At 42.2% G+C, this 26,079-nt stretch overlaps 1 protein-coding gene across 2 annotated transcripts in view; it reads right to left on the bottom strand.

The window, feature by feature from the left end:
* The window catches only part of PIP5K1B (phosphatidylinositol-4-phosphate 5-kinase type 1 beta), a 152,811-nt gene that overhangs the window by 62,299 nt on the left and 64,433 nt on the right, over positions 1-26,079 (bottom strand). For both annotated transcript variants that reach the window (XM_082256004.1, XM_082256003.1), the window contains exon 8: positions 1,313-1,518. In XM_082256004.1, coding sequence (XP_082112130.1) covers positions 1,313-1,518 — 206 coding nt within the window. The remainder of the gene's footprint in view (positions 1-1,312; positions 1,519-26,079) is intronic.

A 26,079-nucleotide genomic window follows, 5' to 3' on the forward strand; every position in this document is an offset into this window, starting at 1 on the left:
ACTGTATCTGCTAGTCGTCTTATAACTAGCACTACTGAATGAATGTTGCCTTTTCTTTGTTGCATGTCATATTACTGAATAAGGCGATCTTGCCTTTTCCCAGCAACTTGGATCAGTAAAGAAGCTATTCATAGTACACATGTCTGCTATAGTGTTGGAGATTCCTAGGAAATATGTACTGTGAGAAACATGTTGGCTGCCATGTGTGCTTGGAAATGCATTTGGTGATTTTTACGTGATCATAAAATAAAGTTATCTTAACCTATCAGATGGCAGCCAAGGCCATCTGTAGTAGATGACCAAGTTTTTGATGCTTTGCCATTCATAAATTGCAGTTAAGAGTTTTAGGTATTGCAAAATTATATTTTGCGGCTAATCTAATATTACAAAAAATGCTCTTTTGTGTGAAGCATTGTTGCCTAACTAGTCCTTACTACGTACATCCAAAGAGTGGACCTGTAATCATGATGGCAGCCATCAGCTTGTACGGGTTTTCTTCAGCCGACTCCTGGCTGTTAATGCAGCAGCTCTCTAGCCACCAATCCCTTTAACAAAGTCAGCAGTGTGGGGTGCCCCCTCCCGCTGCCAGCCCCCCTTCCACCCATGGTTTCCAGGCTCTCCAGGTCTTATAGGGAGACCGGGACCACACCTGCTGGCTTCAGTGAGGCAAATCCATGCCTCAATCTCACATGTAAACAATGAAGCCGAAAGCAACGATAATTTAGTCACTTCCGGTTTCAGATTCACCATTTCCTAGCTGGTACATCCAGGGGACACATCTAACCGAGCACATCTGTGCTTGGTTAAATGGTGTGAGGGGCTATTAGATCTCTGATGGCTCCAAAAAGAGTACCGGTCACCTGCCCAATGCGATCATATGGGGGTTTATTAACTCTTTTGTGATACCAATCAAGTACAAATAAAAAAATAAAAGAACAAAAGTTTTAAGGCTGGCACGTTGGGGATCTACTTACTCGACACAATCTCAGCTCTTTTATTTTACCAAAAAATGGGTATTCTATTATATGTGTTTGCACCAAATTCATTTCATTATATTCTTTCGTGAAAAATTGCGTTTAATTGGTCGCAAGCTACATTCTTTAAAACTTTTCAATAAAAATCTATTAAAAGAGAAAATTGCTTTATTAAAAAGTTGTGTAAATATCATCTGACATAAACATTTGCAATTATATTATATAATGTTCTGGAGGTTTAGATCATTTTATTGCCAAAAATTAAAAAAAATTGCTCTAGAGCTGCACAGGTTAAAATAAAGTTTTCAAAGTCTTAAATAATTTTATATATGACTCACGTGTCCTCGCTAATAACAGAGTCAACAGCTTTTCCTGGTCCTTGTATAGACTCCAGTGCAGTGGAGTACAGAACTCTTTGTACTGACGGCCGCTTGTTGTCTATGGAATAGTGAGAAGTCTCTCCTTCCTTGTCTTTGGATGCATGGTCAAGTACATGAATGCCAAGTAGTAGACTGTAGTCCATAATTTTGAAACTTTCTAGTACCTGTCAAACACAGACATACATTTTAATATTAACAGCAGGGCACATACAAAATAAATCAGTCATATTAAGAGGTGTGTTAGCCCTGACTAATAACCAATGGTGAACGGTTACTTTAAAAAAAGCAGGGCATACACTGCTAATGAAGATGTTACATTGGTACATGTTCATAGACCAGGATAAACATGTAATATCCTATTTGTGATTAAACATCTTCAAAATGTCCTATGTGTAATGCTGGAAAAAACAATATGCTACAAAGAAGACACGTAGCTACAGTAGTTAGTTGCTCTTGCATGCAATAACCAGATGGTGAACTGTAGTCACCAGATCAGCACATTAGAGGCATGTTTGCATATTGATTTCCATGGACAGGCTTAGACCTTCAAGATTTGCCTCTGTATTTTCTTGTAACTCAACATTTTCCAGGTGCTTCTTCTAGTTAATGTTCTCTAGACTTTTAGAAAAAAAAAAAAAAAAATGACAGAAGAACGTTTTGTACTCAATCAAGTGGTCAATAAATTTGGTATGGAAATCTGCTTTCGAGTGAACCTGTACTAAAATGTTAACATACAGCTAAATGAACAGTCTTGTTGGGATGAACAAATAAAAAAGTTATAGCATGGATGAAATACCTATCTTTCAGTTCAATGATGTTCACCTGCGTGAAGGCCTAGATCAGGGACCTTTAAACTACGGCCCTCCAACTGTTGCGGAACTTAATTTTCCATGAGGCATTGTAAAACTCTGACATTCACAGACACGTCAAGGCATGATGGGAATTGTAGTTCCTGAACAACTAGAGGACCATAGTTTGGAGACCCCTGGCCTAGATACTTGGCTATAAGAAATCTGAAGAGGAGGATCAGAGGAACTGGCTGGATTTCTTCTTAAAGAGACATAGTCAATTTGCTCATTCAAGGTGTCAGCTGGTGTTGGAGTTTAGAGGGAGCAGTGACGTCATATCATCTATCATGTGACTGTGCTAGGACCTAGTGATTGTCAGCTAGACATGAGTATTTTTACATTGGTGGAGATCACATGCCTCCCTGTAAGTGGACCCATTGGGAAAGTTGTGCTAGCTCAGGTAGGGGATAAAGTGGTAGCGGGTTTCTGGAGAGGAGAGTATCAGGGTGTCACAGGAGGGAGGAAATTCACAAACACTATTGCTTTGCCTTAAAGTGGGAGTTCAACCAAAAACGAACTACAGTAAAACCTTGGATTGCGAATAACTTGGTCTGTGAGTGTTTTACAAGACGAGCAAAATTTGTTTATAAATTTTAACTTGATAAATGAGCAAGGTTTTGCAATACGATTAGTGTCACGTCCCAATTTAGTAAAGGAGAGCTGTCTTAATTAGCACTACTGAAGTTGCTCTGACTTTAGAAAAGTTTCCTGTACTACTTCAAGGTGACTTCTATCCGACTTGTGCGCATCGACTTTAAGGGCTCATGCACACTGCAGCTCAAAGAAACGGCTCCTACAGGCTTTTGAGCTCCTATTTTTTTTCTGCCTGGAAACTCCCCTCAATTTTAGCCAATGTGTCCATGCACACTATGGCTTTTTCAGGAGTTTACAGGCATATGCTCTTACAGGCAGAGAAAACCCCCACCAAACTTGCGTTTTTGAGACGAGCTTTCAAGCAGAAAAGACACCTAAGTGCCAAAAAACATGCAAAAAAGCACGAAAGAGCATGAAAAAGCTCAAAGAAGCGTGAAAACACACAAAAATAAAGCAAAAATAAGCTGAGGGGAGGGTCTGTGGAAATAAAAAAAGCTAATGCGCAAAAAAGCTCAAAGATGCTCAAAGAAGCTTGAAGAAGCTCGATAAAAACGTGCACAAGAGCACAAAAAAGCACAAGCTTCTTCAAGCTGAAATAAAAGCTCAAATGCCTGTAAAAGCAGCTTTTCATTTTAGGTGCAGTGTGCACGAGCCCAAAGTTGGATCCTTATCCAAATTAATTAATAAGATTTGAATCTGACATAACAGGAAGACATTACCCAGGCATTCCTTGAAGTTGCTTTGAAGTCACATTGCTATAATCTTTTATAGACTGAAGGACTTATGAATAAATGGTTGTGGAACAAATCAACTGAATTTCAATTATTTCTTATGGGGAAATTTGCTTTGATATAGCTTTGAAGAGCTTTGGATTACAAGCACGTTTCCAGAATGAACTATGCTCGCAATCCAAGGTTTTACTGTAACTCTAAATCGCTATACATTCATTTTCTGAAGCCTTTCCAGCCCGTTCTCCAGCAGCGGATTCTGTGTGGAAAAGACAGCCAACAACAGCTGGGAAATGAATGGGAAGTAACGTCACACTTAGAGTTACTATGGGGCTTCCATTGTTGGTTGCTTCTCCTGCACACGTCTACACAGAGAAGCCCCCGTCGCAGGGATATATGCTTAAAGCGGAGCTCCACCTGTTTGCCCCCCCCCCCTTCATTGCCACATTTGGCACTTTTTGGGAAGGAGGGGGAAGGGGATACCTGTCAAAACCAGGTACCCGCTCCCACTTCTGGGTAAGATCCCGGTGATCTACGAAATTCTCCAGCCCCTCCAGCTGCCTTTTGTGTGACACACAGATCCCAGAAGGCAGCAGGACCACTCAGGAAGCGCAGCGTGACTCATGCATGCGTAGTAGGAAACAGGCTGTGAAGCCGCAAGACTTTACTTCTTGTTTCCCTTAGTGAAGATGTCCACGCCTGCACCCAAAGCCAATTTACCTAACGGCTTGGGGTTCCGACACCGCTGGATTTGTGGGCAGGAAAGTGTCCTTATATTGAAATGTCTGCACCTACAGTATTTGTAGCTGCTGACTTTTATTGTATTTATTTTTACAGGTTGGAACTCAGCTTTAAGAACGTCCCTGCGAGATAGACCCAACACTCCAGCTATTTAGATTTTGAATGTTAGAAGGAATCCTTGTTCCTACCCCAAAAGTACTGAAATTAACAAAGTTGATCTACATATTTATATCTGCCTCCAATTCTGCTTTAAGGCCTTGATTGATTGTTAGGAATTAGAGGGTCACCAGTTTGTGTAAAAAAAAATAAAAAAATAAAAGAAACAAGATTTTTTCTTTCTTAAGAAAGAAAGATTATCGTAATTGCATCTTTACTGTATTCACTAAGTTAGGCGAACCTTCTCTACTTTTTTTTTTTAAGAAACCAAACCCATAGACATTATAAGAAAGGTCAGTGACGCACAGTCTATATGTAGCACTGCAAAGCAGAAAATAGTCTGCATATGTATTTATAAAATATAACTTTCCCTTTTAACTAGAGCCTAAGCATTGCACCAACGATTAGCAGATCATAGGCACAACATCCGAATCCTGCACAGTCTTCCTCTAACTTTGTGCCCATCTCCCTATATGGGCTTTTAGTTACAAAGCTAGAGGAAAAATGAATGAATTACAAGCGCGCTCGCAGCCCATTCAAACTACAAGCCTGTCTGCTGCAGTAGAAGGCGGTACTTGTAGTTTTTTTATTCACAGATCTCTGTGAATGAATAATGTAGCTGTGTGGGTGGTGGAAGCCCCACAATGCTGTGTTGCTTTACAAAAGTGACAGCGGGTGAGGGGAGAATATGCCCCGCTCACTATCGCAGAGCAGACACGCAGGCGGCAGGTGCATAGGAGATTGTTACATGTTACACCCTAAATATTGGCGAGACATGTAACATGCTCCTAAAGGTGAACTTATCCTTTAACTGTGTGAATACTTGTATACCTAGTGTTTTGTTGTAAAATAAACATTGCAATAACAGTACACTGTGTGTGCTGACAGAACATACAGTGGGTATAGAAAAGAATCACCCCCTTTAAAATAATCACCTTTTGTTGCTTTGCAGCCTAAAATGAAGACAGGCACGTTTTTTGTTTTATCAAGGTATATTTGCAACTTATACCATCCAAGTCAAGTCAATCTTTCATCCATTCAAGTGAAAGATATAACACCAACCTAACCATCCAACCATAAAACCTAAAAAACAGAATCACTGAGTTGATCACCCCCCTGTGTGAGTATTTTGTTGCTTTAATTACAGCCTTTTGTCTGTTGGGATATGTCTACACTTAAGCCCCGTACACACGTACCGATCGTCGGCCGAACGATCGGCCGTCTTTTGTCCAGGGCTGTCGTGTCTGTTGAAAACTGCAAAAGACTGCACACGAATTTTGTCGGCCAACAACAGCCGACTGCAGAAGTGATGTCATGTGATGGTTAACTTTCCCTGTGTTTTTTCTTTTCTGAGCATGCCCAGTCTTGCAAATCTGCTGTCTGTCGGCCGAATTCTGTACTGACTGGCGAACAATCGGCCGTTCTGGTGTCGGCATACAAAAATTTTAATGCTTGCACGACAGATTCTGTTCGGCCGAAAGTGCGCTGTTGGCTGTCGGAAGCATCATACTAACAAGCCGAAAATCGGCCGATCGTTCAGCGGCCGAACAGTTTCGGTCGACAATCGGTACGTGTGTACGGGCCTTTACTTTGCACTTCTAGACTTTGCAATATTTGCCTTTCTCAAGGTCAGTTAAATTTGAAGGATGACCGTTTGTGGACTACAATCTTCAAGTCATTCCACAGATTATCAATGGGGTTTCAGTCTGGGTTTTGAGTAAGCCATGCAAGGACATTCACTTTTTTCTCCTTCAACCACTGTGTGCTAATTTTTGCTGTGTGCTTTGGGCCATTGTCATGTTGGATGTTAAACCTTCTTCCCATTGACAACTTTCTAGCAGAGGGCAGCAGATTTTCCTCATGAATTTGACGGTATTTTGCCCCTTCCATTTTTCCATCTATCCTGACGAGTGCTCCAGTTTCTGCTGCAGAGAAACTACCCATAACGGGATATTACCACCTCCATGCTTTACTGTAGGAATGGTGTTATTTGGATGATAAGCTATATTGGATTTCTGCCGGATATATTGTTTGGTGTTGAGGCCAAATAATTCAATTTTAGGCTCATCTGACCTTAACACCTTTATACATGTGGTCTCAGAATCATCAAGGTGGGTTTTGGCAAAGCTCAGTTGTGACTGCATGTGGCCTTTCTTGAGGAGTGTTTTTTATTGCAACCCTCCCATACAAGCCACCTTTTTGAAGAATTTGTGATATTGTTGTCACATGAACACAATGATCACTCTTTGTCATAAATTCCTGCAACTGCTTCCGAGTTGCTGTAGGCCTCCTGGTAGCCTCTCTGACCAGTTTCCTCCTGACTTTTTCATCCAGTTTGGAGTGACGTCCTGGTCCAGGGAGTGTCTGTGTTGTACCAATTACCTTCCCTTTATTAATAATAGACTTCACTGTGCTTCTAGGCGTGATAAAGCCTTTGATTTTTTTTATCCATCTCCTGACTTGTGCCAGACCACAACTTTATCCCGGAGATCTTTTGACAGTGCCTTGCCACCCAAAGTTGATCATTTGCTTTAGTTGCACTACCAGGGACTGAAATGTTCTAGGAAAGCTCTTTTCGTGCTGAGCTAATCAAAATGACCACAAGCTGATCACAGTTGAAAGTCAAATAGCTTTGTGTACCATTGTGAAGGTGATTAGCTACACCTGATTTGAGTTTACAATTTTTTTTTTTGGGGGGGTGATCCTTTTTCCAACTCAGTGTTTACGTTTTTGAATTTATTTTTTCGGAAATGTTGGTGTTATACCTTTTACTTGGATGTTATAAGTTGCACTGCGTGAATACAGCTGGATTACAGAAAAAACTGATGAATGGGGTGATTCTTTTCTATACCCACTATACTTCAGGATAAGCAAATATTTTCTAAAGACACGAGACACGCATTCCAATTTGGTGTGCTTTGTATATTTCTTTCAGTGCTGTGCAGTAATCCAGTGAAATTGTTCCTCTGTGCAGAAGTCTCCTGTAATAAAGACTGGTCACTGCTGTTCTCTCTCCTTTTGCAGGATGACTGGTCTTTTCTCCACCCCCTCATAAAGGGGGTGGAGACAAGACCAGAGATGTGGGTCCCTCCCACATCTCTGCACTCTACACAAGGTATGTACTACATAATGTTACTGGGTGTGCAAAGGACTTTGGTGCACAGAAAGTGGAATTATATCCCTTATGACTATTGAGGAATACATTTAGGTGAGCGTTTTTGTATCCCTTCCAATAACAGTCCACACAGTGTGGTTGGGTGTGTGTCACACTAAACCTCTTCATGCATGCACAACATGTCTGCTGATCTCCTGTATAAACACAGGTGTGGCTAAGTCACTGCCTGACCTACTGTTAACAGTGTACAGCCGTAACTACACGTGAAACGTTTCTAAACAACCATAAAACTTTTTGCTGCCAACTGCTTCAGATAAATCAACCTACAATAAATGAGACACTGATCAACGAGGGTTTAAATCTTGTCCTCACAACCAAGTCAAATCTTACGCTGGATGACCGTGCTCTCATGCTGAAAATCATTGGCTTCTGAATGTTGCTTCTAACTCTCAGGCATGTTTTTGTAGCACTGTCACCGCAGAATGAAAATTCAGAATGAGTTCCTGATATGGAGGTTTGTTATTCAAATGAGGATAGTGCTGAATTTCCACCTCATTTTCATTTGGGTGGAACACATAAAAAGTCAGTACAGGCTAGTATCTTGCAATGAGCTTTGTGCCAATATTTTTGGTTCATCAAGCAGCACAACCTAATGCAAAGATAAAATTCTACAGATGAATTTTCTAAATAGAGCTCCTTAGCTCCCCTACATGTGACAAATACAGCAAAGAGGCTCTTGCACCTTTTTATGCTTCAAGTGTTTTCTAACTTCAGGCTTGCCTGCGTTTTGCATGTGTTCTACACTACACTATTCTCAATGGGGGCTAATTTTGTAATTTCTAGACATTATAAAATAATTCTCAAGGATGCTGCTGCTTTAGGAGGGTCTTCACCCTGTAAACACAAATGTAAAAGTTAGCAGCCACAAATACTGTAGCTGCTGACTTTTAAAAAAATTCACACTTACCTGTCCCAGGATCCAGCAATGTCCTCACGCGATCTGTTTTTTTTGCCAGTCTTTGGGTGCAGGTGCTGGCATCTTAACTGTGGGCAGCCGACTGTGACTACTTGTGGCTTCACAGCCGACCACCCACTGTGCATTCGCGAGCCACACTGCGCCCCATGAGTGATCCTGCAGTCTACTGGGACCTATGACATGTCCCAAGAGACTGCGGGGAGAGGTGGATTTGGGGGGGGGGGGGATGATCTTCCGCTCCGATCACCTAAGCAGGTGATTTTGAGAGGTACCCGCCCCCCCAAAAGACATTGCAAATATGGGAAAGGAGTGGGGAGGAGGAAAAGGTGAACTTTTGGGTGAAGTTCCGCTTTAACAGCAAGCACAATATGATACAGGAGACACATACCCAAATCTGCAACACCGCTCCAAACTGCCTCCTTTGGTCGTTCAAGAGCTGGTAGGGTGCCGGATCCTGCAACCAGTTTCCACTTCCAGCAAAAGTGTAAAGAGAAAAAAAAGAGGCGAGAGTCGCACACTCCATCTTATGTTCTTTGTATTGTTTTATTCCAAGAAAACCAAAGTATATGCATTGACGCATTTCACCCAAAGGCCTTGCTCGGAGGGGTTAGAATAGGTACAGTAACTGTGAACAAGCCCATTAGGGTGAAACGCATTTGGGGAGTATGGTATGTTGGGCAGAGACAGGATGTATGCATTCACTTTGGTTTTCTTAGAGTTAACCAATATGAAGAACTTAACCACCACGGATATACTGCTACAGGGCGGCCCTCCTGCGCCGAATCACTTATATTTGCAGTTCTGCCTAGGGGATGCGCTGTTGGCCGGCTTCTGCTATGATTACTCACAGCAGAAACTGATCTGCAGGTGCTCCGCACTGGATGTTCGCGGCCACCTGCCGATCGTCAGGCAGAGACACAGAAGGTAACTCTACCTATGTAAGCAAGGCAGAGCTCCGTTCTGACTGGGGGAAAGTGATGTATTTTGTGTCCCTACAAAGAAGGGAATAAAATCCATCAAATCCCTTAGTAAAAAGGAGCACAACAACACTGGCACACAGTTTAACCCTTTGATTGTCCTAGATGTTTAACCCCTTCCCAGCCAGGGTCATTAGTACAGTATCACTGTATTAGCGTCGCTGGTTCACGCAAAGTGTCAGTTAGTGTCCGATTGTCCGCTGCAATATGGCAGTCCACTATAAGTTGCTCATCGCCGCCATTATTGTTAAAAAAATAAAATAAAAATTCCAGTATATGTACCATAGTTTGTAGACACTATAACTTTTCCTGCAAACTAATCAATATTTGGATATTTTTTTTACCAATAAATATGCAGCAGAACACATATTGGCCTAAATTTATGTAGAACTTAGATGTTATTGGATATGTTTTATAGCAGTAAATAAAATAGATTGTTTTTTTTTTTTAATTGTCTGTCTATTTTTTGTTTATAGCACAAAAAATAAACATCACAGATGTAATCAAATACCACCAACCTATTTGTGGGGGAAAAAAGAGACATAATTTTTTTGGGTACATCGTTGCATGACTATGTAATTGTCAGGTAAATCTTCTGGAGGTCAAGCGGTTAAGGTGAAGTGGTATTATCACTTTTTGTTTTTTTTTATATACTTTTCCTGAAGCACAGTATAATCTTGGAGAACCAACAATCACTATGTATATAAAATGTATTACATTACTTTCTTGAGTCACCTTTTAGATATTGCTTTTTTATGTTATACAAGATTATCACATGATATGAAGTCAATTTTAATTACAGGTTAAAAAAAAAAAAAAAAAAACACTTTACATAGCCATAAGACATTTCCAGCAGCAAAATAAAAATTCTGATGTTGATAGCAAAGGTTGTCCGATCTGCAGTAGACTGTATGGCCTGAGGCAAACCCACTTCATTGTGCACAAGTTTACAAAAGAATTTCTGTAAGCCTAAATAAAACATCGCCATGTCCATTAGTCAAATATTTGTTTTAAAATAAATATCCCTTTGCTAAATTTTAAAAGATAGAACAACTTTTAAAAAAACTTTGAAAACTTAAAAAAAAAATGAAAGGTCCATTCACACCTGCTGATGTGCGCTGGGAGGTCACAGTGCACAAGCGCCAATCCCAGAGCATGGCACTGTTTGTCTTTTGCTGTTAGAACTTAATTTATTGTATGGTATTGTATTTTTGTTCAAAACACACCACCGCAACGCAATGATATGAAATGACACTAAAGGAATCAAGGCAAATTACTTTGTCTTTGCACTGGGACTGCACTGGCCAACGGTTCCCAAAGCATCTACAAATGAAGTGAGTAGGGCCTAACTAATTTGATCTATCCAGGGTCACCAAGGAATTGTACAAATACCTAGGTCTCAAAGTTCTGTTTACATGTAGTCTGTGTCGGCACTGTAAGAGTCGGTTCACACTATTCCGACTCCAAGTCGCCCCGAGTTGGGGCGACTAATGAAGTCGCCCGTGCAGCGCAACTTCAGCGCAGCTTGCAACGACTTCTCATAATAGAAGTCAATGCAGGTCGCTCCGACTTTGCCAAAAAATAGTGCAGGAACCTTTTTCTAAGTCGGAGCGACTTAAGTCGCTTTGATTAGAACGGTTCCATTGCACAGCATTGGAAGCTACTTGTCAGGCGACCAAGTCGCCTGACAAGTCAGATTAGTGTGAACCGGCACTAAGGGTTGACAAGGAGCAAGAACACAAAAGGCCTTCGATTCGAGACCCTGTGGGCTTGATTTACTAAAATATGAATTGAGCTGTGGGTCCACTGAAATGAACATAAACCAGACAACCTCACCCCGATTGCTTGGAAGATGAAAGGCAATGCAGCCTGATGTTGCTGCATTTCACTAAATTGGAAGTAAACCCTCCTATTGTTTTAGGCCAAGGAAGCTGCTTGATTCCACTATTTGATCTTTAACTGCCATGATGCTGCACATGTGATCAGTTATGACACCGGCCATTGGATGGTTTGACAGTTTGCTTGAGAGCACAACCAATGTGACAGATAGCATTCCCGGCATGCCAGGAATGTAACTGTTTTTTTAAACGATTAGGGTTTACTGTACTTCTAATTAAACGTCATACTTTATTAAAGCGGAGTTCCACCCAAAAGTGGAACTTCCACTTTAGGGAGTCCTGACCCCCTGACATGCCACATTTGGCATGTCATTTTTTTTGGGGGGGGGGAGCGGGTACCTAGTTTTGACGGGTACCTAGTTTTGACAGGTACCTGCTCCCACTTCCGCTCCGAGCACCGCGGCGCCCTGAACGGAAGTTCTCCTCTCCCCCTCCCTCCCTGCAATCTTCTGGGACACGTCAGAGGTCCCAGAAGATTGCCGGCCAATCACGGCGCACAGCGCGACTCGCGCATGCGCAGTGGGTACCCGGCTGTGCAGCCGCAAACTGTCACAGCCGGGTGCCCACAGCAGTGATGCCGGCGCCGAGGGAGAGGATCGAGGCTTCGGGCGGCCGCATCGCTGGACCGTTGGACAGGTGAGTGAATGGCTGGAACTCCGCTTTAAGCCAGACCTGGAACCACAAATGAGAACGTATATGCAATCAGCACTTTTTCGTTGAGTGCCCACTGAAGAGATTTTTTCCTAAATAAATGTTGCAGTGACAACTGTCATTGGAGCAGAAAAAGGAATGGAATTAATGTCCAGATTGATACACACAACAAAAAAACCTTGCCCACTCTAGTGAAAACAGAATACCACACTCTGGATGGAGTTCCACTTTAAGATGCCAATAACTGCTTCTATCAATATTGTACAATGGGTCTCATGTTATCCCTATTTTCTTGCAGAGGCCAAAGCTGCTTCTAGAAACCATAAACAGACAGCAGTGCTATTAGTATGCTTCTCTACTATCACAATGGAACAGAAACACTCTGCAGGGTCAGGAATTGTAGTACATTACCAGAATATATATTGGCCTATACAAGCAATAAAGAAACCACATGTGCCCACCAGGAATAGATTCGATTCAAAACGCAATCTGACAGTGTCTGGCTTTGTATGCGCTGTGAGGGTGAATGTGAACAATCAGATGTGACTTCGCTGAAAGGAAATGAAATATCCCTGAAATCTGCTTTGGTATATATGAACCACCCACTGTCCAGTTTGATCTGTACTGATGAAGCGCAATTTAAAATGTCTTTATTGGATTTAATTTACCACTTTCCCGCATGCCAATCATTATACATTACAAGCCTGGAAAAACCTGTTAGCTTGGATTACTGTTGCTGAAGCTAAGAATAAATAGATAAATCTGTCCCACAGGTAATAACAGCAACATCTGAATATTCACCTATCAGCCATAACATTATGATCACTGACATGTTTCCGGTCTGCAGTGGTCGAGACCTACCAAAATTGGTCCAAGGAAGGAAAACTGGCAAAACAGCGACAGGGTCATGGACAGCCAAGAGGTACTGATGCACATTGGGAGCAAAGCCTGGCCCATGTAATCCAATCCAATAGAAGTAGCTCAAGATGCTTAAAACATCAATGCTGGTTCTGACAGAAAAGATGTCAGAACACAAAGTGTATCAGTTTGTTACGTATGGGGTTGCGTATCTGCATTCTGGTTAGGATGCCCATGCTGACCAATGTCCACAGCCAAAAGTGCCTACAATGAGCATGTGAGCATCAGAACTGGACCATGCATTGGAAGGTGGTCTGGTCTAACGAATAACATTTTCTTTTAAATAATGTGAATGGCTGGGTGCGTGTGTGTCGCTTACCTGGGGGAAAGCATGGAACCAAGATACACTTGGGAAGAAGGCAATCTGGCCTAAAAGGTCTGCTACTAAAGGCTTGGTGTATGATACCACAATATACCTTCAGAGGTCTACTCCAGTCCATGCCTTGATGGCTCAGGGCTACAAAAGGGGGAGCTATTCAATATTAGGTGGTTGGTCAAAATGTTATGCTGGGTGGTCAGAAAGGTATGGCTGATTGGTGTAAGTTTCCATTCTTTTGTCAGCGGTTATAACATTTTTAAAAATATTTTGATGGAGTGGTTAAGTTTACACGAGACTGACAATACATTAAAGCGATTGTAAAGTCTTGTTTTTTTTTTTTCAATAAAAATAACAAACATGTCATACTTACCTGCCCTGTTGCGGTGACCTTGAACAAAGCATCCCAGATCCTCCTCTTCTTAGGTCCCTCTTCTGTGCTGCTGGCCCCTCCCTCCTATAGGGAGTTTCCCCACAGCAAGCAGCTTGCTATGGGGGCATCTGAGCTGATTCACAGCTCTCTGTGTCCATACAGACACAGATCTTAAGCCCAGCCCCGCCCCCTCTCTCTCCTGATTGGCTGACTGACTTTGACAGCAGTGGGAGCCAATGGCGCCGCTGTTGTTTCTTAGCCAATCAGGAGTGAGAGCCTCGGACAGCCTAGACACCCATAGACATCGCTGGACAGGGAAGGGGCTAAGGTAAATATTAGGGGGGCTGAGGGGGGCTGCTGCACACAGAAGGCTTTTTATCTTCATACATAGAATGCATGAAGATAAAAGTCCTTCTGACTTTACAACCCCTTTAATGCCAAGTGCATGCATTTTAGAATACATTAACTGTGGATTTTTAAAGGCTCCCTCGGACTAGATCAGGGCCAAATAAAAGTCTCAGGAGCCTATAGGCGCAGAGTAGCTCTTTCTTCTAAAATCCACTCTTTCTGCACCCTAAGTCACACCTCTTTAATTGATTAATGCAGGTTCTTGTAATAAAGACCAGTCATCGCTGATCTCTCTTCTTGTGTAGGGTGATTGGTCTTATATCTACCCCCTTCTATAGTGTTCTGTAGGTAGCCTGTTGTGGGTGGAACCTGCTGGATCTTGAGTCCCCCACAACAGCTCTGTTCTCTGCACAGACTATGTACACCACAGTGATGATGTCACGTACAAGGTAATTTCGGGGTTCGCAAGGGCATTTGCTGCATACAGAGTGGATTTATATTTTTTATGGCTATTGAGGGATATATGTAAATGAAGGTTTTGGTGTCCGGAGTTCAGAATTACTTTTGCTTCTGATGAACATGCCACATGCAACAATCTATGTTTTTATAATTATTGTCTTACTGTGCATTAATACTTTTTCCGTGTTTTTTTTTTTTTTTTATTCTTTGGGCTAAAATGGGCTATCCCTCTTAATGGATCAGATCACTCACTACCTCTTCATATCCCTCTACATATACAGTATCTTGTCTCAAGCAAGCAACCTACACCATGCTTCTTGGTCCTAACCCCTTTGACATCTCCTGGTCTTTGCCCACATATCATATTTTTATGTTTTCAGGTCTTTTTTTTTTTCCTGTCTGTGCCCGATTTACCTTCCTTCCTGTCCTGGTAATGGGTCTCTGAAAGAATTCAAATCTTACAGTAGGGGTGCTATTGGGTGACTATATGGGAGGGTAACTTCCTATCACACGGATAATGATCAAGCCTGTTGTTTTTGTGTATGCCTTTTGATACCTTTCTGATTGAGATTTGTACTATCTATTCTGGCACTGTTTGTGAACTTGTGTTGAATAATAAAACTTTTCACAAAAAAAATAAATAAAATCTTACAGTAGGGAATAATTCAAAATTCAAGAAGCACCATATATAGTTTTATATATAACAGCTTGGCAAATGGAAAAAAATTGCAATTTTATTACCAACTAAAACAGCAGAACATTATATAATGTTGTACAATTTAGCATATACAAGAACGCCACATCTCCTCAATCTGATGCATTCCAATGCACTTATTTGTAGGTTCACTCCTTGTGAATGAAATGCACCAAAGGTGGTTTGTTCATTATTTTGTAGTTAAATAAAGTTTTTTGCAGTAGGAAGAAGTTCAGAGTGCGGACTCTGCAGTGACAGCCTTCACTTAATGCAGAACATGCTGAAGATATGAACCTGAGAGAAGAATAATGGTTTATGTATGGCATTAAATACTGTACACTGTACTGTAAGTAAAGTGTAAATTCAAAAAACCTTTTATTGTTGGAAAGAGTAGAGAGGGCTGAAACCCCTGCTAATTAATTTTTTTTACTGTCTGTGTACTGGGTAATTTCACTTTCTGTCTCTGAGGCGCAACAGGAAGTTAAAGGGAATCTCCAAAATGTGAGGGGAATTCACCTCTTAGAAAGTTGTATACAGAACAGATGTCCCCACTGGAAGATCACCTATTGGTTTGGATTTCCCTTCAATGGCCACCAGTATAAATAGGGTGAATCTGCCCACTGGGATTACAGACAGCAATAAAAACTCGATAGAGAGTCCAACCTACTCTATCTAAAACACACAAAAAAAAAACTTAGCTCAAAGATGCCTTGTAATGCTTGCCCATTATTCAAAAGTTCAAAACAATCAATGTCCCCCTTACGGTTATCTCACCATGCATGTTAAATGTTCCTCAGTGACTAAGACTGCAGGTACCATGGGATGGTTCACCGAACCTAGGCCTGAAAGCAGCAGGTTCCAGCACTACCCACAGGATGCAGTGGTTTTTGTGCAGGGTAGGCAAGTTAACTAGCAGCTAGAAATGGGAGTTTCAAAGAGTAACTCCACTTTTGTGGGGGGAAAAAAGCAAATAAAAAATAATATAGCGTATACAATTGCGGCACAAGTCATACTGTAACTGAATGTTATTAAAAATGACCTTTCCTTTCCAATCTGCAGCCACTGTAATTTTCTGGAAACGCAACCTGGAGGTGTTTTGTACACTGAATGTGTACTGACCACACCACAGAAACATCATTTCCTGCTTGTGTGATTGGCTCACCAATTTTCACAGAAGTCTGCCTAAGATACAAGTCAGATTTGAGGCATCCCCTGCAACAAAAATGTCATTTTTGGTGAGATACTCCCAATAGGAACACGTGTAAAGGGATGCAGGCCCACCAGATTTCCTTATTAGTTCTCTGCAGCTGCACAGCTGATGGAGAATTATGAAACCGCTCCCATTAGACCCACTCAGCACAGAAGAACAAACTGTGGTTCTTCAGAGTAACAAAAGGTAGGAATCTGCAACAAGGATTGTTAAAAACATAGATCACCCAGAGGGGAATGTTTTTTTTTCTCAACAAAAGTGAAGTTACGCTTTAAGGCATCTTTGGTTCTGTTCCTAACAACTCTAGTCTACCCTGCACCAGCTAGTTACTATTTTACATGCATCACGTGCATGCTTGAGTGTGTTTTGCAGAAACTGTAAAGAATCCAATTCAACTGGCTTGAAAATGCAGGTCAAGATAATAAAACCTCAGCTAGTAGGAATTACCTTCCAGCCTATTACCTGAACTAGCAAAACTAATGACCACACACCTGGTGAAAATACATTTCTAATGGAAAAGTACGTGCACATCATGTCTGTGCTGATGTACATGTAGCACCCACCTAGGTAGGTGCTAGTGAGAGAGTATAGTTTTTTTGCTCTGTCTGCCTATCAGAGGAACAGCCGACAAATCTATATTGCTTTCTGCCTACCAGAGAGCAGGATCTGTTAGTGCCGGTTCACACTAGTACGACTTGTCAGGCGACTTGGTCAGCCTGACAAGTCGTGCACCGTCGCGGTCCATTGTGTGGTACAGGAACGGTTCTAATAGGAGCGACACAAGTCGCTCTGACTTAGAAAAAGGGTCCTGTACTACTTCGGGGTGACCTGGAGCGACTTGCATAGACATTCATTCTGTGAAGTCCGTGCAAGTCGCGCCGAAGTCGCGGTGCGCGCGACTTCACAGGTCGCCCCCGAAGTCATGCCGCTTCAGTGTGAACCGGCACTTAGTGAGGTCTGCTCAGTGTGTTCAGTATGTGATTCATTGTGTCTAGAGAGTGTTTCATGCTGGTCCAATAAGGAGGCATGTTGGACAGTGGGAGGAAACCTGACAAATGGATGCATAGGCTTTGGTACAGTCCTGGTGATTGGGGCAGGTCGCCTCGGTGCATTCTGGGTTATTGTATACTGTATAAAAGCCAGGGGCACATGTGCTGTGAGGTCTTTGGCTGATGAGCAGAGTCCCAGGGGGAGGGTGGCGGCTGCCTCCTCATCTGTAGCAGTGGCACGTGGCCTCAGGGAGTCGTCCTGAGGGCCAGAGGAACACAGAGGTCCAGGAGAGCTGACTGAGGGGGAGACCCTAGAAAAACAGTATCGTGAGTACAGGGGATAGTGTCAAGGGGCTTGACCTGAGGGGGACCACCCCAAAAGTAGGATAGTCAGCGGACGGGTGTCAACAGTCAAGAAAGAGGATACTAGGAGAGTGTCCAGAAGATAATTTAGTTCATCAAGTCATCTGGAAAGAGACTTAACCCTAAACCCACCTAAGTGGCAAGGTGGATTAATAGCCTGGCTGTACCGAGAGTTAGAAGTCCTCCATTTTATGAATAGTTAATCTGGAGTATCCCACTATTCCCTTCTCCCATCCCTAATTTAGAAAAATAAAATAAAATACAAAACAACTACATACCCCTGGATGGATTATTGACTGAGCCAAGAAGTAAAGTGATAGACTGTGAATGTCAAAGTTGCTATTGGTAACCCAGGGGGACCCGTAAGTGTGAAATCCAGCAGTCCTCAAGGGGGCAGTGCTACATACATGACAAAATGCATTAAGGCTACGTTTCCACTGTTGTGACTTGCTGTGCGACTTGACACATGTCAAGTCGCACAGCAAGTCAAAAGTCATTCATTTCTATTTGGCCCGTTCTCACTGCCGCGACTTGAGTTGCGGCGACTTGAAAAGTAGTTTGTGCACTACTTTTGGGCCGACTTCAGTGCGATTTCCTTCTATAATGAGGGACAAGTCTCACTGAAAGCCGCGAACAAGTAACACTACAGAGTCGCGCTAGAAGTAGCACGACTCTGTAGCCGCAGCAGTGGAAACGGAGCCTAAACCATGTGTAAATAAGCTGTTTTGTACACACACATGTGGTCCTTGTGAGATTGTGAAGTATCTGACTGCAATGTAGGACGTACATAAGAAAACCCAGAGAACTCTATTAGTGAACAATAGTGTGCTTTTTAGGATGCTTCTCGACCTAAATCTGTTTGGTGAGTGCATGTGATTACTGAACTCTACAGTTAACACTGTAAAGGAAGCCAAAATGTGTATTCTATTTTCATAATCTAATTGTGGGTAATACAGAAGCATTTAAAGAAATACATGTGTTTAGATACTTTTACATGCTTTCTCAAATATACAGAAGCAATCATATACTTTTAGGTAAAACCTTGAGTGCTGGTTCACACTATAGCGATGCAAATCACATGCGATGTCTGTGTGATGCGAATTCAGCCATGCAGATTATATGGCTGAATTTGCATCGCATTCGGACCAAAGTAGTGCAAGACCCTTTTTTTGGTCCACACCAGAATCAGATCGCATGGGTGTTCACACCTATGCGATCCGATTCCTGTCCGAATTGACAGTTCGTACTATGTGAACTAATCTGGTGGTGTCATTAACTTTGTATTGACACTCCCAGCTGTTCGCATATGGCAGTGTGAGCTGCCTACGAGTCGGGTGCGAGCGGGATCCCGCAGTGGATTCCCAGGGTACCAGCATCACACTAAAGTGAACCGGCACTAAAGAGGAGCTCCAGTTATTTTTGTGTTTATTAAAAGTCAGCACCTACAAAAACTGTAGCTGATGACTTTCAATAAACACACACTGACCTGTCCCAGGATCCAGCTATGTGCTCTCTTCCTTTGGTCTTCTCTCTCTGGTGCTGAAATCTCAACTGTGGGCATCTGGCTGTGACAGCTTGCAGCTTCACAGCTGGGTGCCCAATGCGCATGGGCGAGTCGCGCTGTGCCTCTTGAATGGTTCGGCAGACTTCTGAGACATTTGACGTGTCCCAGAAGACTGCAGGGAGGGAGGGGGAGAGGAGAACTTCCACTCAGAAGTGGGAGTAGGTACCTGTCAAAACTAGGTACCTGCTCCCCCCCCCCCCAAAAAAAAAATCACACGCCAAATGTGGCAGAGGAGGAGGGGAGGAGTACTTAAAGCGGAACTTTCCTTTTTGGGTGTAGCTCCGCTTTAACTCAAAAATAAACTTTTTTCATAAAACAGATAAATAGCTACTTTATTACTTAAAAGAGAAGTGTAGCCAAAGCTATTTTGGCTGTACTCCTGGGGATCACAGGAATGCAGTTCATTCTGTACTCCTGTGACTCATTTTCAGCTGACAGTGGGCTTCAGCAATTAAAGTATATGTAAACCCTCACCTTGTAAAACAACCCATTCAGTTTAAAATAAAAATGAAAGGCAAAATATTTGAGTATCAAATATGAAGACAATCCATAAATAAAAATGGGGGTTTAGTCCCACCATATGGCCATATAGTGCTCAAGCCCACCACTACGTCAAAGTACCTCATTGTCAGTGGGTCCTACACTATCCATAAAAAAAGGATGAATCCAGCCTCTCTAACCCTTGGAGACAACACTCCTTGCTGGGAGAGATGTGCTAATGCACTACAAGGGACTCATCCTATATCTACTTGATAGTGGACACTGATAGAGTACAGGTGTGTGTGTGTTTGTGGGGGGGGGGGGTGCTCAACTTTTGCTCCCCCAACTTTTTGCTTGTTTATTATGTATTCGGTCTGACCAGACTTCTGTGGTTGAGCACCCCACCCCACACACCTGTACTCTATCAGTGTCCACTATCAAGTAGATATAGGAGGAGTGCCTTGTAGTGCATTAGAACATCTCTCCCAGCAAGGAGTGTTGTCTCCAATGGTTTGAGAAGCTGGATTCATCCTTTTTTATGGATAGTGTAGGACCCACTGACAATGAGGTACTTTGACATAGTGGTGGGCTTGAGCACGATATGGCCATATTGTGGGACCAAATCCCCATTTTTATTTATGGATTGTCTTCATATTTGATAGTCATTTCTTTTGCATGTGTGTGCTATTCTTTTTTAATATGCATGTCGCTTGGTTCATAGCTGCACCAGCTTTAGAAATACATGTTCAGGGTTTGCTCCTCCAACTTTTTGCTTGTTTAAAATATTTGAGTATAGATATGAAAAAAAAAAAAAAAACATTCTAAATACTTTTTTTTACCCTTCCTTAAAAGTGATCACAGGCCCTCTGTTCTCAGCTGCATAGGGAGTTAGGAGAGGAGAAACAGTAGCACACTGATCTTCCCAGTAAATGGCTGTGCGGAAAAGGGGGGGGGTGGTGGTTTGGGAGAGCTCAGCACAAGTCTGATCATTGGATTAGCTCCCAACGAAGCTTTGCTCATGCCTGGTGTGGTCAGTTTTTAATAGGAAAGCAGGGGGACTGGCAGGAACACCCGGGATTACACACAAAGGAAGCAATACAAAGAGAGCAGGATACTTTTATACAAGTACTTGCTATAGCAGGCACATATCAGGAATATGAAATGTTAGGTTTACATATTCTTTAAATTGGACCTAGACCCGAAAAAGCTCACTGCTTTATCAAATTAGCGCTATCATATTTTTGATGCAACACAGAGGAAATGGCAAGGCATGCACTGGATGCTATGTGACCCAGAAAAAGAAGTGGCTTGTCCCTTGGTGATTAGGGCCAGGTTAGTTGTAGCAAACTATGGTAATAGGGGAATTGATCAGCCATGACACTACATACAGCAGCCACATGTGAGCCCATCCTTACAAGGTAAGACAAATACATGACAGGGAATACAATGACACTAGCCTCATGCACACTGGAAGTTATCAAAACATCAGTAGAAAGCTGTAGATGTGGGAAGGAGTTTTTCAGCTTTTTCGCAGTACCGTTTTTGAGCTGTAGCATTTTTTTTTTTAGCTTTTTTTCAGCAAAACTATACTCCCACAAAAGCTTATGGCTCAAAAACGATGATAAACGCAGAAAAGCCAAATTTTTCTGTGTTTTTTGGGATTTTTAGGCTTTTATCAGAGTTAGAGCGTTTTTACAGGTGAAAAACTCCTCTCAAAACCCACTAGTTCTGGGTTCTTTTCCAGCCAGAAAACGCCCCAGCCAAAAACTGCTGATAATAGCCTATGTGTGCATGGACACATAGGATAACATGCTGGGGAGTTAACTGGCTGCAGAAAAAAAAGTCTGACGCCAAAAAAACGCAGCTATGAAAACATCCAGTGTGCATGAGGCCTAAAAGCTACTTAAAGTAGAGTTCCGGCCTTGGAAACGTTTTTTAGATAAAAATACCCCCAGGACAGTCAGGGCTAGTGCATTCCACAATGGATAGCCTCTGAACTGTCCCAGGTTGCACTTACCTTTTAGAAGAAATACTTACCTTGAAAATTTCTTCTCCAGCGCTGCCATCTCAGGTGTGGGCAGTTGAAGCCAGAGCGTCCTCTTCGGTGTCCTCTTCTGTGTCCCCTTCACTCCCAGAATGCCCTGCACCGGCCCTGCTCGTCAGTTCCGATGCAGGCGCATCATCCCTGTACAGCTTCTGGGCATGCCCAGAAGCTGTTTAGCAGGGAATGATGCGCCTGCACCGGAACTGACGAGCGGAGCCGTTGCAGGCGCATTGATTCCTGGGAGCGATGACGTTCAGCTCCCAGGAGTCAATGCAAGCAGGAAGAGACGGCACGGGCCGCGGCCACAGAGGGAGGAAGTGGAAGAAAGGTAAGTATATTTTCTTTAATAACAAGGTAAGTAAACAAAAAAAAATAAAAATCTGGTGGACTATCCCTTTCTTTTTTAGGTGATTGTCAGCAAGCGGATGGCTCAAAGTGTTTTTTGAGGCCGGAACTCCGCTTTAAATAAACAAAAACATCTGAAAGTGTACAATGCCTTTCAAAAAAATACAAAACTGCAGGTATGTGTCTTTTGTACCTGCCTGAAGTTCAACATTTACTACAAACACCTAAAAAAGACTTGGAAAAGGAAGCATCAAACTATTTGGTCTTTCCACCTTCAGAAAGATTTACCCCCCTTGATGACCAGGCCATTATTTGTGATATGGCACTGCGTTACTTTAACTGACAATTGCGCGGTCATGAAAGGCTGTACTTAAATTTTTTCCCCACAAATAGAGCTTTCTTTTGGTGGTTTTTGATCACTGCTATGTTTTTTATTTTTTGCTCTATAAACAAAAAAAAGGCAGACAGTTTAAAAAAAAAAAACATTTTTTTTTACTTACCGCTTTAAAACACATCCAATAAAAAAATGTAAATAATCAAATTTCTTCATAAAAGTAAGCCAATATGTATTCTGCTAAATTTTTTTGGTAAAATAAAATCCCAATAAGCGTATATTGATTGGTTTGAGCAAAAGTTAAAGCATCTACAAACTATGGTATTTCTATTAGAATTTGATACTTTCTTTTATACTAGTAAAGGCGATGATCAATGACTTATAATGAGACTGCAATATTGCAACGGACAATCTGACACTAACCGACACTTTGTGGGAACCAGTGACGCTAATTCAGTGATCAGAGCTAAAAATATGCACTGACACTGTACTAAAGGGGTTAAACATCTCATCTAAGGCGATCAAAGGGTTAACTGTTTGCCTAACCAGTTTTTTTGTGTGTACTTTCATGTGCTTTTCCTAAGGGATGTGCTAGATATTATTCCCTGCTTTGCAGGAAAACAAAATCCGGCACATCCTTGCTGACAGGATGGAGCTGTGCCTTGTTTACATAAACAGATCTCCGTCCAGTGTGTCTCCTCGCCGATCAGCGGGTGCTAGTGGTCATCCCTTGGCTGACACCCACTAATCGACTTCCTCCGTGACTAATCAGAGCAGAAGAGGGGTGCCGGTGGCATGCGTGAACCCCCTACTTGGGAGTGGCCGCCCTGTAGCAGTTAGGCTGCTATAGGGCAGTTGACAAGCGGTTAAGATATTGTCCGTTCTAACAGTAATTCTTCCACTCTAAGGCCCTATATACACCCGTGCGTCGCGCCAACGCCCATTTTTTCACGCAACAGCGTAGTGCCGCTCATTCCCTTTCCATTTTGCACTTTCCTAGTCACGTTTTGGGGTGCCATTAACAATTACTAGCACCACAAGCATGTTGTGCATTTTTTCACGCATTCCAGGAATGCGCACAGAAATGTGTAGTACATGTTTGGTCAATGGCAGATTCACTGCTTTATAAATATGCCTTTCGATGTAATAGCCATTAACTATAATATGTCGTTTTGTTTGTATATTGTATTATAAATGGCAGCCTGCAGCTATCATAAAGAGAAAAATGTAAAGAAGAAAAGAATCTACAAAATGACATCTAGACCCTCTTATGAAACATAATTTATAATTATTATATAAAACACTAAGCACATCAATGAGTTTATTTGCCAAATAAAAAAATATATTTTACTTGGGCAAAGACATTGCAGTCTCTTGTACAAAAAGCAGACTGTTGTAAATAAACATCACACGGGGGCTGGTAAAAGATGGAGGCTATTGTCTAACGACAAAGCCCAGACTGACTGATAGGATGTTATCGTCACAGTGTATACAGCTGGCTATGAGATCACCACAAGGACACATCCACGCGACAGTTGCTATGCCTGTGCCAAGGGCATTTTACTAAACAATTGAAAGTATTTTTATTGGGAACAATAAAACCTGGCATGCATGTTGCTGGGCTCGCAGACCTAATGAGTCGCAATTTAATGCGCATATTTATTACTCCAATCACTGCAAAATGACTGCTAATTATAAAGTAAATTTCATTCTATTGATCTTTGATGCTGTTTTTGTGCAATGTATCAATTACACACAGCAACGGTTGGCTCCCTGTTAGATGAGCTCCCTGGTTCCTCTGGTGGTCGTGCGCCTCGAAAACCACATAAAGAATGCACTCTGAAGAAGGATTCATTTTATAACAGACCCCTGGCTGTCACCATGACCACAGCAACTCTAGTAGCAAAATACAATCAAGTTTTAAGTGTGATCATGTCATGTCATAAAAGCTTTGGTGCCTATTTGCAACTCACGTAATTTCAGTGAAATGGGCACATGCGAAAAAAAAAAAGCTAGAGAAGGCAGGCAATCCATATACACATTAAGCAGGGAACGGCAGAATTTAAATTGATGTGTGATGGGTATCACTGTCAGAATACAATGTGCCAAGAGGGGGGATTCCTCTACCCACCTCATTTGTGTGGATGGAGGAATCTGTTCGTTTTTTTCTATGGCCAGCTTCATGCTGCAAAGAGACTAATGTTATCAGAGATTGTATTATTAAGAAAAATGTACGCTTAGACAGTGACGCCATAGAGCAGGGGTCTCCAAAATTTTCAGCAGGATGTTATGAGGAAGCCCGTGTAGCCAAAACGCGTTAGCACCTACAGTATTGTGTCTTCATAAATGTAGCCAATAAAGAATACACTTTGAAAGAGAACTCTGAGTTGCCAGCTTTACTTGACATGGATCTGCTATTGTGGGAGATGAATGCCCCAGCCAGAGCTCAGGTCTCCAGCTCCTGGACTTTGAATATAGCGCTAGAGCTTGGGTAAACCTATTTTTAACATGTTCATGCACCCCAAAGTCTCCACCCTTGCTCTAGAATACACCCCAGCGCAACTTTTACTACATCATTCTGACACTCCAATATCTGAATACTGTAAAACTCTTCCCCTACACATGATAAATGCTGCCAAGTTGTGTATTCCCATTCACTGGGGTTCACAACACATTCCCTCAATAAGTGAATGTTTTAAAAAGATCAACACGATAGCAGAAATGGGGGAACTCATACATATTGCCAAAGATACACCAGCGAAATTCTACCAGACCTGGGCATGTTGGTTGCACTTCCGAACCCAAACCAATACTCAGAACTCAAAGATAGGATTATCTTCCAACAACCATAACACATTTCACCATCAATCCACATATAAATGCATGTGATTACACACTGTCCTTCGTGGATTCCAAACTATCTTTCTACATGAGCTGAGACACCAGCCCCCCCCCCCCCCCCTACACCAGGGTTGTGAGGGGATTTCTCCCCTCAAACAAACTGGCTATGCAGCTATAAACATCTTTGATCCAAATTGTTTCCTGAAGAGCTATGTTGTACCCTTAACTGATAAATGATTGTCTAAATCGATTCTGTATATCTTCATGTTTTTCCTCCACCCCACCCTCCAACATGTGTATTAAGTTTTATAAACCTTTGTTAGGCTCCTTTCACATGGCCGCTCCGTGTGAAAGGTCCGCTGCGGGACTTTTTTTTTTTTTCTTCCACGGAGCGGATGACATTTCTGTCATCCGCTCCGTGTGCCCGCATATCATCCCATCCGTTTGCGGATGATATGCGGACATAATGTAAGTCTATGGGCATCCGCTGATGATGACACCGCTGACATCCGATTTTCCTTCCTTTCCTTTTTTTACACGGAAGGAAAAATGGGTTCTGTTCCATTTGTAAAAACGGAACAGAACTGAAAGGAGGAAAATCGGGTGTCAGCGGATGGTATTCCGCTGACACCCGCAGTGCCATTCACTTACATTATGTCCGCAAATCATCCGCAAACGGATGGGATGATTTGCGGACACACGGAGCGGCCGTGTGAAAGGAGCCTAAATAACTTCAAATGTTTATGTACCAAGACACGTGTTA

Source organism: Pelophylax lessonae (assembly GCF_965119305.1).
Source record: "Pelophylax lessonae genome assembly, chromosome: 1".
Lineage (NCBI taxonomy): Eukaryota > Metazoa > Chordata > Amphibia > Anura > Ranidae > Pelophylax > Pelophylax lessonae.